Below are 13,813 nucleotides of genomic sequence, written 5' to 3'. Positions count from 1 at the left end.
GACTCAGCGTGTGAACAGCGCCTGACAGGAGATTTTTATGTTTTCGTTGTTACTTTATGTTGTGGCCGGTTCCAGGACTGGAAGAAATGAGACCGGATCCCGCCGCCCGCTGCTCAGTATTTACCGCCTCCCCCATCGCGATGATGTCGCTGCCACTGGCCGTTAATTCCATCATCATTAATATCGTGACCGCCGAGCTGCACGTAGAACACGATGAGAAGTCGCCGGTTATTATTCACCGCAAACCCCCCGCACACCGGAACCTCAGGAATCTGCGCCACTGGATATTTCGTTTCTATTGCTCTCAGTTATCAGTAGCGGAACTTCTCCCGGTGCCGCGTCCCCGCTCAGGTGTCCGCAGAGAAAAGACTCAATCACCAGGGTCAGATAATGGCGCAGAAGATACTTGGAAAGAGATCACAGGATCCGGCGGATTATCTGCGGGATCCGGGGACTGTCCCTTTAAGTTAACTCACTACTGCCCAGGTGTAGAGTTTGGGGCTCTCACCATCCCGGGCACTGTGCTCTGGGGGTGGTATATTTGCCCCCTCCTCTGTCTAGCAGGGGGAGGAGGCTGCAGGAGGGGTAGGGGGTATCAGATCACATGCTGAAGAACAGCCCAGGAGACAGCGCACAGAAGAATGAGGTTGTAACGAGAGCTCAGCCCTCCCTCCTCATAAAGTGCAGCGGGCAGGGGGCACAGCCAGACCCTCACACAGCTCCCAGCAAAGTTCAAGCACCAGGAATAGCCCAGCAACGTCTAGACCAGGGGGTGCGGAATACAGAGGGGGCATCAGATGGTCATTTGTGTCATCTAATCTTCTGCCTGACAGTGTGGCAGACAGGACAAGAACCACCTCTGGTACCACCGCCGTGGGCATACGCTGAACCTCTGATACCACCGACCTGGGCATACGCCAAACCTCTGATACCACTGCCCTGCCTGGGCATACGCCGCACCTCTGATACCACCGCCCTGGGCATACACCGCACCTCTGATACCACCGCTCTGCCTGGGAATACGCCGCACCTCTGATACCACCGCCCTGGGCATACGCCGCACCTCTGATACCACCGCCCTGGGCATACGCCGCACCTCTGAGACCACCGCCCTGGGCATACGTCAGCACCTCTGAGACCACCGCCCTGGGCATACGCCGCACCTCTGATACCACCACTCTGCCGGGGCATACACGGCACCTCTGATACCACCGCCCTGGGCATACGCCGCACCTCTGAGACCACCGCCCTGGGCATACGCCGCACCTCTGAGACCACCGCCCTGGGCATACGCCGCACCGCTGAAACCACCGCCCTGCCAGGGCATAATTTGCTCTTCTGGACTAGGTGATTCTAAAAGAAGAGAAAAACTTTCCACGACTCTGCAGATCTTTGTGCACTTGTCTGACAGAATTTTCCACTGTGTCATCATGCCGGACAGGTCGGTACCCACCTCACTGCTCTGCCTGCTGCTCATTTCTCATATGTGCCTATCAGTGAACCCCCAGGTCAACACCTGTGAAGCCAATGGCAGCGTCTACTATGTCGGTGAGTGGTATTTTCTGGACTCAGATCACTGCACACAATGTGAATGCACCCCAGAGGGCCCAGCCTGTGCCAGGACAGAGTGCACAGCTCTGCCACCCGCATGTATGCACGTCAGTCACTACCCCACCGACTGCTGCCCACGATGTGAGAAGATCGGCTGTGAGTACAGAGGAGAGGTGTATGAACTCGGGGAGCACTTCCAGGTAACTAGTTACTGTATAAGTCCTACACAAGCTGAGTGACGCTGCTCTCTCTGCTTATGGTATGATGAAGAAAAAAATATATTAACTACACCAACACCATACACACCAGATATCCACCTCTACATCATACACACACTGAGAAGTAACCACCTCTACATCATACACACACTGAGAAGTAACCACATCTACATCATACACACACTGAGAAGTAACCACCTCTACATCATACACACACTGAGAAGTAACCACCTCTACATCATACACACACTGAGAAGTAACCACCTCTACATCATACACACACTGAGAAGTAACCACCTCTACATCATACACACACTGAGAAGTACCCACCTCTACATCATACACACACCAGATATCCACCTCTACATCATACACACACTGAGAAGTAACCACCTCTACATCATACACACACTGAGAAGTACCCACCTCTACATCATACACACACTGAGAAGTACCCACCTCTACATCATACACACACTGAGAAGTAACCACCTCTACATCATACACACACTGAGAAGAACCGACCTCTACATCATACACACACTGAGAAGTAACCACCTCTACATCATACACACACTGAGAAGTACCCACCTCTACATCATACACACACTGAGAAGTAACCACCTCTACATCATACACACACTGAGAAGTAACCACCTCTACATCATACACACACTGAGAAGAACCCACCTCTACATCATACACACACTGAGAAGTAACCACCTCTACATCATACACACACTGAGAAGAACCCACCTCTACATCATACACACACTGAGAAGTAACCACCTCTACATCATACACACACTGAGAAGTACCCACCTCTACATCATACACACACTGAGAAGTAACCACCTCTACATCATACACACACTGAGAAGTAACCACCTCTACATCATACACACACTGAGAAGAACCCACCTCTACATCATACACACACTGAGAAGTAACCACCTCTACATCATACACACACTGAGAAGTACCCACCTCTACATCATACACACACTGAGAAGTAACCACCTCTACATCATACACACACCAGATATCCACCTCTACATCATACACACACTGAGAAGTACCGACCTCTACATCATACACACACTGAGAAGAACCCACCTCTACATCATACACACACTGAGAAGTAACCACCTCTACATCATACACACACTGAGAAGTAACCACCTCTACATCATACACACACTGAGAAATAACCACCTCTACATCATACACACACTGAGAAGAACCCACCTCTACATCATACACACACTGAGAAGTAACCACCTCTACATCATACACACACTGAGAAGTAACCACCTCTACATCATACACACACTGAGAAGTAACCACATCTACATCATACACACACTGAGAAGAACCCACCTCTACATCATACACACACTGAGAAGAACCCACCTCTACATCATACACACACTGAGAAGTACCCACCTCTACATCATACACACACTGAGAAGTAACCACCTCTACATCATACACACACTGAGAAGAACCCACCTCTACATCATACACACACTGAGAAGTAACCACCTCTACATCATACACACACTGAGAAGTACCCACCTCTACATCATACACACACTGAGAAGTACCCACCTCTACATCATACACACACTGAGAAGTAACCACCTCTACATCATACACACACTGAGAAGTACCCACCTCTACATCATACACACACTGAGAAGTAACCACCTCTACATCATACACACACTGAGAAGTAACCACCTAAAGATCATACACACACTGAGAAGTACCCACCTCTACATCATACACACACTGAGAAGTACCCACCTCTACATCATACACACACTGAGAAGTAACCACCTCTACATCATACACACACTGAGAAGTACCCACCTCTACATCATACACACACTGAGAAGTACCCACCTCTACATCATACACACACTGAGAAGTACCCACCTCTACATCATACACTCACTGAGAAGTACCCACCTCTACATCATACACACACTGAGAAGTACCCACCTCTACATCATACACACACCAGATATCCACCTCTACATCATACACACACTGAGAAGTACCGACCTCTAAATCATACACACACTGAGAAGAACCCACCTCTACATCATACACACACTGAGAGGTAACCACCTCTACATCATACACACACTGAGAAATAACCACCTCTACATCATACACACACTGAGAAGAACCCACCTCTACATCATACACACACTGAGAAGTAACCACCTCTACATCATACACACACTGAGAAGTAACCACCTCTACATCATACACACACTGAGAAGTAACCACATCTACATCATACACACACTGAGAAGAACCCACCTCTACATCATACACACACTGAGAAGAACCCACCTCTACATCATACACACACTGAGAAGTACCCACCTCTACATCATACACACACTGAGAAGTAACCACCTCTACATCATACACACACTGAGAGATACCCACCTCTACATCATACACACACTGAGAAGAACCGACCTCTACATCATACACACACTGAGAAGTACCCACCTCTACATCATACACACACTGAGAAGTACCCACCTCTACATCATACACACACTGAGAAGAACCGACCTCTACATCATACACACACTGAGAAGTACCCACCTCTACATCATACACACACTGAGAAGTACCCACCTCTACATCATACACACACTGAGAAGAACCCACCTCTACATCATACACACACTGAGAAGTAACCACCTCTACATCATACACACACTGAGAAGTAACCACCTCTACATCATACACACACTGAGAAGTAACCACCTCTACATCATACACACACTGAGAGATACCCACCTCTACATCATACACACACTGAGAAGTAACCACCTCTACATCATACACACACTGAGAAGTACCCACCTCTACATCATACACACACTGAGAAGAACCGACCTCTACATCATACACACACTGAGAGATACCCACCTCTACATCATACACACACTGAGAAGAACTCACCTCTTTATCATACACACACTGAGGGGAACCGAGCTCTACATCATACACACACTGAGAAGTACCCACCTCTACATCATACACACACTGAGAAGAACCCACCTCTACATCATACACACACTGAGAGATACCCACCTCTACATCATACACACACTGAGAAGTACCCACCTCTACATCACACACACTGAGAGATACCCACCTCTACATCATACACACACTGAGAAGTACCCACCTCTACATCATACACACACTGAGAGATACCCACCTCTACATTATAGACACACTGAGAAGTACCCACCTCTACATCATACACATACTGAGAGATACCCAACTCTACATCATACACACACTGAGAAGAACCCACCTCTACATCATACACACACTGAGAGATACCCACCTCTACATTATAGACACACTGAGAAGTACCCACCTCTACATCATACACATACTGAGAGATACCCACCTCTACATCATACACACACTGAGAAGTACCCACCTCTACATCATACACACACTGAGAAGAACCCACCTCTACATCATACACACACTGAGAAGAACCCACCTCTACATCATACACACACTGAGGGGAACCGAGCTCTACATCATACACACACTGAGAAGTACCCACCTCTACATCATACACACACTGAAAAGTACCCACCTCTACATCATACGCACACTGAGAAGTACCTACCTCTACATCATACACACACTGAGAAGTACCCACCTCTACATCATACACACACTGAGGGGAACCGAGCTCTACATCATGCACACACTGAGAAGAACCCACCTCTACATCATACACACACTGAGAAGTACCCACCTCTACATCATACACACACTGAGAAGTACCCACCTCTACATCATACACACACTGAGAAAAACCCACCACTACATCATACACACACTGAGAAGAACCGACCTCTACATCATACACACACTGAGAAGTAACCACCTCTACATCATACACACACTGAGAAGAACTGACCTCTACATCATACACACACTGAGAAGTACCCACCTCTACATCATACACACACTGAGAAGTACCCACCTCTACATCATACACACACTGAGAAGTACCCACCTCTACATCATACACACACTGAGAAGTACCCACCTCTACATCATACACACACTGAGAAGTACCCACCTCTACATCATACACACACTGAGAAGTAACCACCTCTACATCATACACACACTGAGAAGAACCGACCTCTACATCATACACACACTGAGAAGTCCCCTCCTCTACATCATACACACACTGAGGGGAACCGAGCTCTACATCATACACACACTGAGAAGAACCCGAGATCTACATCATACACACACTGAGAAGTACCCACCTCTACATCATACACACACTGAGAAGAACCGACCACTACATCATACACACACTGAGAAGTACCCACCTCTACATCATACACACACTGAGAAGTACGCACCTCTACATCATACACACACTGAGAAGAACCCAGCCCTACATCATACACACACTGAGAAGTACCCACCTCTACATCATACACACACTGAGAAGTACCCACCTCTACATCATACACACACTGAGAAGAACCCACCTCTACATCATACACACACTTGAAGATACCCACCTCTACATCATACACACACTGAGAAGTACCCACCTCTACATCATACACACACTGAGAAGTACCCACCTCTACATCATACACACACTGAGAAGTACCCACCTCTACATCATACACACACTGAGAAGTAACCACCTCTACATCATACACACACTGAGAAGTACCCACCTCTACATCATACACACACTGAGAAGTACCCACCTCTACATCATACACACACTGAGAAGTACCCACCTCTACATCATACACACACTGAGAAGTAACCACCTCTACATCATACACACAATGAGAAGTAACCACCTCTACATCATACACACAATGAGAAGAACCCACCTCTACATCATACACACACTGAGAAGTAACCACCTCTACATCATACAAACACTGAGAAGTACCTACCTCTACATCATACACACACTGAGAAGAACTGACCTCTACATCATACACACACTGAGAAGAACTGACCTCTACATCATACACACAATGAGAAGTAACCACCTCTACATCATACACACAATGAGAAGAACCCACCTCTACATCATACCCACTATGAGAAGAACCCACCTCTACATCATACACACACTGAGAAGTAACCACCTCTACATCATACACACACTGAGAAGTAACCACCTCTACATCATACACACACTGAGAAGTACCCACCTCTACATCATACACACACTTTAAGGGTATGTTCACACCGCCTATTTTCAGACGCCTCCAAACATCTGCCAATTTATTGCAGTGGGAAAAACAGCATTCTGTTCCGACGGGCCGTTTTCTCGCCCGGCCGTTTTGAAAACGTAAAAATACGGCTGCGAAAAAGAAGTGCAGGTCACTTCTTGGGACGTTTTTGGAGCCGTTTTTCATAGACTCTATTCAAGACAGCTCCAAACACGGCCGTAAAAAGCGCAGCGAAAATCGCATGTGGCTTAAAAAACGTCTGAAATTCAGGAGCTGTTTTCCCTTGAACCAGCGCCGTATTTTCAGACGTTTTTGCTCAATGCGTGTGAACATAGCCTATAGGGGTTTCCATTCATAAGAATTAGATTACCTATCCTCAGGATAGGCCATTAACATCTGATCGATGAGTGTCCGACGACCGCGCCGATCAGCTGTTTTGAAGGTGCCGCGGCGCTGCTTTCCTTTTATTACACACTGTTCGTACTGTGAATGGGAGAAGGCTGTGAACGCTGTAATACTGTAAACCGCCTCTACAGGTGTGTTGATGATGAACAGTATGCGCAGGTAAAACCCCATCAAAACAGCGGATCGGCCCTAGTGCCTAGAGTCAGACCTCCACTGTTTAGGTGTTAATGGCCTTTTCTGAGAATAGGCCATTAGTTTCTTAAGACTAGATCCTTATATAGAGGCTGGATAGAGAGAAGGTGGTTGTCAGTAACAGGGGGCGGGGCTGTGACAACCTCTCACACATGATATACAGGCTGGTTGTCAGTAGTAATAGATGAATAGCTGTGACTGTATATAAGATGTGTGGATCTCATGTCTGATCACATGTAATTATATTATATATCAGTGATGTCAGTAACAGGGGGCGGAGCTGTGACAACCTCTCACACATGATATGCAGGCTGGTTGTCAGTAGTAATAGATGAATAGCTGTGACTGTATATAAGATGTGTGGATCTCATGTCTGATCACAGTGTAATTATATTATATATCAGTGATGTCAGTAACAGGGGGCGGGGCTGTGACAACCTCTCACACATGATATACAGGCTGGTTGTCAGTAGTAATAGATGAATAGCTGTTACTGTATATAAGATGTGTGGATCTCATGTCTGATCACATGTAATTATATTATATATCAGTGATGTCAGTAACAGGGGGCGGAGCTGTGACAACCTCTCACACATGATATACAGGCTGGTTGTCAGTAGTAATAGATGAATAGCTGTGACTGTATATAAGACGTGTGGATCTCATGTCTGACCACAATGTAATTATATATCAGTGATGTCAGTAACAGGGGGCGGGGCTGTGACAACCTCTCACACATGATATACAGGCTGGTTGTCAGTAGTTATAGATGAATAGCTGTTACTGTATATAAGATGTGTGGATCTCATGTCTGATCACAGTGTAATTATATTATATATCAGTGATGTCAGTAACAGGGGGCGGAGCTGTGACAACCTCTCATACATGATATACAGGCAGGTTGTCAGTAGTTATAGATGAATAGCTGTTACTGTATATAAGATGTGTGGATCTCATGTCTGATCACAGTGTAATTATATTATATATCAGTGATGTCAGTAACAGGGGGCGGGGCTGTGACAACCTCTCACACATGATATACAGGCTGGTTGTCAGTAGTAATAGATGAATAGCTGTTACTGTATATAAGATGTGTGGATCTCATGTCTGATCACAGTGTAATTATATTATATATCAGTGATGTCAGTAACAGGAGGCGGGGCTGTGACAACCTCTCACACATGATATACAGGCTGGTTGTCAGTAGTAATAGAGGAATAGCTGTTACTGTATATAAGATGTGTGGATCTCATGTCTGATCACAGTGTAATTATATTATATATCAGTGATGTCAGTAACAGGGGGCGGGGCTGTGACAACCTCTCACACATGATATACAGGCTGGTTGTCAGTAGTAATAGAGGAATAGCTGTTACTGTATATAAGATGTGTGGATCTCATGTCTGATCACAGTGTAATTATATTATATATCAGTGATGTCAGTAACAGGGGGCGGGGCTGTGACAACCTCTCACACATGATATACAGGCTGGTTGTCAGTAGTAATAGATGAATAGCTGTGACTGTATATAAGATGTGTGGATCTCATGTCTGATCACAGTGTAATTATATTATATATCAGTGATGTCAGTAACAGGGGGCGGAGCTGTGACAACCTCTCACACATGATATACAGGCTGGTTGTCAGTAGTAATAGATGAATAGCTGTGACTGTATATAAGACGTGTGGATCTCATGTCTGACCACAATGTAATTATATATCAGTGATGTCAGTAACAGGGGGCGGGGCTGTGACAACCTCTCACACATGATATACAGGCTAGTTGTCAGTAGTAATAGATGAATAGCTGTTACTGTATATAAGATGTGTGGATCTCATGTCTGATCACATGTAATTATATTATATATCAGTGATGTCAGTAACAGGGGGCGGGGCTGTGACAACCTCTCACACATGATACACAGGCTGGTTGTCAGTAGTAATAGATGAATAGCTGTTACTGTATATAAGATGTGTGGATCTCATGTCTGATCACAATGTAATTATATTATATATCAGTGATGTCAGTAACAGGGGGCGGGGCTGTGACAACCTCTCACACATGATACACAGGCTGGTTGTCATTAGTAATAGATGAATAGTTGTTACTGTATATAAGATGTGTGGATCTCATGTCTGATCACAGTGTAATTATATTATATATCAGTGATGTCAGTAACAGGGGGCGGAGCTGTGACAACCTCTCACACATGATATACAGGCTGGTGTCAGTAGTAATAGATGAATAGCTGTTACTGTATATAAGATGTGTGGATCTCATGTCTGATCACAATGTAATTATATTATATATCAGTGATGTCAGTAACAGGGGGCGGGGCTGTGACAACCTCTCACACATGATATACAGGCTGGTTGTCAGTAGTAATAGATGAATAGCTGTTACTGTATATAAGATGTGTGGATCTCATGTCTGATCACAATGTAATTATATTATATATCACTGATGTCAGTAACAGGAGGCGGGGCTGTGACAACCTCTCACACATGATATACAGGCTGGTTGTCAGTAGTAATAGATGAATAGCTGTTACTGTATATAAGATGTGTGGATCTCATGTCTGATTACATGTAATTATATTATATATCAGTGATGTCAGTAACAGGGGGCGGGGCTGTGACAACCTCTCACACATGATATACAGGCTGGTTGTCAGTAGTAATAGATGAATAGCTGTCACTGTATATAAGGTGTGTGGATCTCATGTCTGATCACAGTGTAATTATATTATATATCAGTGATGTCAGTAACAGGGGGCGGGGCTGTGACAACCTCTCACACATGATATACAGGCTGGTTGTCAGTAGTAATAGATGAATAGCTGTTACTGTATATAAGATGTGTGGATCTCATGTCTGATCACATGTAATTATATTATATATCAGTGATGTCAGTAACAGGGGGCGGGGCTGTGACAACCTCTCACACATGATATACAGGCTGGTTGTCAGTAGTAATAGATGAATAGCTGTTACTGTATATAAGATGTGTGGATCTCATGTCTGATCACAGTGTAATTATATTATATATCAGTGATGTCAGTAACAGGGGGCGGGGCTGTGACAACCTCTCACACATGATATACAGGCTGGTTGTCAGTAGTAATAGATGAATAGCTGTTACTGTATATAAGATGTGTGGATCTCATGTCTGATCACAGTGTAATTATATTATATATCAGTGATGTCAGTAACAGGGGGCGGAGCTGTGACAACCTCTCACACATGATATACAGGCTGGTTGTCAGTAGTAATAGATGAATAGCTGTTACTGTATATAAGATGTGTGGATCTCATGTCTGATCACAGTGTAATTATATTATATATCAGTGATGTCAGTAACAGGGGGCGGGGCTGTGACAACCTCTCACACATGATATACAGGCTGGTTGTCAGTAGTAATAGATGAATAGCTGTTACTGTATATAAGATGTGTGGATCTCATGTCTGATCACAATGTAATTATATTATATATCAGTGATGTCAGTAACAGGGGGCGGGGCTGTGACAACCTCTCACACATGATATACAGGCTGGTTGTCAGTAGTAATAGATGAATAGCTGTTACTGTATATAAGATGTGTGGATCTCATGTCTGATTACATGTAATTATATTATATATCAGTGATGTCAGTAACAGGGGGCGGGGCTGTGACAACCTCTCACACATGATATACAGGCTGGTTGTCAGTAGTAATAGATGAATAGCTGTTACTGTATATAAGATGTGTGGATCTCATGTCTGATCACAGTGTAATTATATTATATATCAGTGATGTCAGTAACAGGGGGCGGAGCTGTGACAACCTCTCACACATGATATACAGGCTGGTTGTCAGTAGTAATAGATGAATAGCTGTTACTGTATATAAGGTGTGTGGATCTCATGTCTGATCACAATGTAATTATATTATATATCAGTGATGTCAGTACAGGGGGCGGGGCTGTGACAACCTCTCACACATGATATACAGGCTGGTTGTCAGTAGTAATAGATGAATAGCTGTTACTGTATATAAGGTGTGTGGATCTCATGTCTGATCACAATGTAATTATATTATATATCAGTGATGTCAGTAACAGGGGGCGGAGCTGTGACAACCTCTCACACATGATATACAGGCTGGTTGTCAGTAGTAATAGATGAATAGCTGTTACTGTATATAAGATGTGTGGATCTCATGTCTGATCACAGTGTAATTATATTATATATCAGTGATGTCAGTAACAGGGGGCGGGGCTGTGACAACCTCTCACACATGATATACAGGCTGGTTGTCAGTAGTAATAGATGAGTAGCTGTTACTGTATATAAGATGTGTGGATCTCATGTCTGATCACATGTAATTATATTATATATCAGTGATGTCAGTAACAGGGGGCGGGGCTGTGACAACCTCTCACACATGATATACAGGCTGGTTGTCAGTAGTAATAGATGAATAGCTGTGACTGTATATAAGATGTGTGGATCTCATGTCTGATCACAATGTAATTATATTATATATCAGTGATGTCAGTAACAGGGGGCGGGGCTGTGACAACCTCTCACACATGATATACAGGCTGGTTGTCAGTAGTAATAGATGAATAGCTGTCACTGTATATAAGATGTGTGGATCTCATGTCTGATCACAGTGTAATTATATTATATATCAGTGATGTCAGTAACAGGGCGGGGCTGTGACAACCTCTCACACATGATATACAGGCTGGTTGTCAGTAGTAATAGATGAATAGCTGTTACTGTATATAAGATGTGTGGATCTCATGTCTGATTACATGTAATTATATTATATATCAGTGATGTCAGTAACAGGGGGTGGGGCTGTGACAACCTCTCACACATGATATACAGGCTGGTTGTCAGTAGTAATAGATGAATAGCTGTTACTGTATATAATATGTGTGGATCTCTTGTCTGATCACAATGTAATTATATTATATATCAGTGATGTCAGTAACAGGGGGCGGGGCTGTGACAACCTCTCACACATGATATACAGGCTGGTTGTCAGTAGTAATAGATGAATAGCTGTGACTGTATATAAGGTGTGTGGATCTCATGTCTGATCACAGTGTAATTATATTATATATCAGTGATGTCAGTAACAGGGGGCGGGGCTGTGACAACCTCTCACACATGATATACAGGCTGGTTGTCAGTAGTAATAGATGAATAGCTGTTACTGTATATAAGATGTGTGGATCTCATGTCTGATCACAGTGTAATTATATTATATATCAGTGATGTCAGTAACAGGGGGCGGGGCTGTGACAACCTCTCACACATGATATACAGGCTGGTTGTCAGTAGTAATAGATGAATAGCTGTTACTGTATATAAGATGTGTGGATCTCATGTCTGATCACAGTGTAATTATATTATATATCAGTGATGTCAGTACAGGGGGCGGGGCTGTGACAACCTCTCACACATGATATACAGGCTGGTTGTCAGTAGTAATAGATGAATAGCTGTTACTGTATATAAGGTGTGTGGATCTATGGTATTAGCCATGTTGGACCTCTGGTGCTTCCTATACGGGTTGGTAATGTTACTGTTAGTCCTCTGGTGGCCCCTGTAATACTGATAAGCGTCACTTGTTACCCAGCAGCCCCCGGTGTTGGTTTTGGGGCCTCCGTTTCTCGGCCGGGCGCCGTGTTTGTATCTCTGGAGCTTTGTCTGGAATGTGAAGCTCTTTGTTAGGATCAGAGGCGCTGAGCGTCTGTCACGGGGTCTGCGCCCCCCGGGGAATATTTGCAGATGTGCAGGGGAGGAGCAGCGGACACCAGAACAGTCACTCCCATCATCCACCACTTTTTTCTTGCAGCTTTTTGTTATTTTTTGGATAAATATTTGGCCTCCGTGATAAATAAAGGAAATGGATTCTCAGAATAAAAATGTCGCAGTCGATGATATTTTGTCTGGTTCTCGGGTTTTTCTGCAGCGAAAAATCCTTGGGGGAGGGGAGTTGTCCTGCGGAATAGAAATAACGAACACATGATCAGGTCCCTGCGGAGGTTCGGGCGCTGCCATAGCGGGAACGGGAAGCTCCTGGGCCCCAATGTAAGATCTGTAGTAGGGCCCCAGATGTATTACATGACTGCCGTCCACCATCGTGTCACCGCGCCTG

General features: G+C 44.5%; 1 protein-coding gene across 1 annotated transcript in view; it reads left to right on the top strand.

The window, feature by feature from the left end:
* The first annotated feature begins 629 nt into the window (after positions 1-629).
* The window catches only part of LOC142726230 (von Willebrand factor C domain-containing protein 2-like), a 64,272-nt gene continuing 51,088 nt past the window's right edge, over positions 630-13,813 (top strand). The window contains exon 1 of the mRNA XM_075848998.1: positions 630-1,751. Within this exon, the coding sequence (XP_075705113.1) occupies positions 1,431-1,751 (321 nt within the window). The 5' untranslated portion in view covers positions 630-1,430. The remainder of the gene's footprint in view (positions 1,752-13,813) is intronic.

Source organism: Rhinoderma darwinii, unplaced genomic scaffold, assembly GCF_050947455.1.
Source record: "Rhinoderma darwinii isolate aRhiDar2 unplaced genomic scaffold, aRhiDar2.hap1 Scaffold_611, whole genome shotgun sequence".
Lineage (NCBI taxonomy): Eukaryota > Metazoa > Chordata > Amphibia > Anura > Rhinodermatidae > Rhinoderma > Rhinoderma darwinii.
The sequence above is the reverse complement of the archived record's forward strand: the minus strand, read 5'-3'. Positions and strand labels throughout refer to the sequence as shown.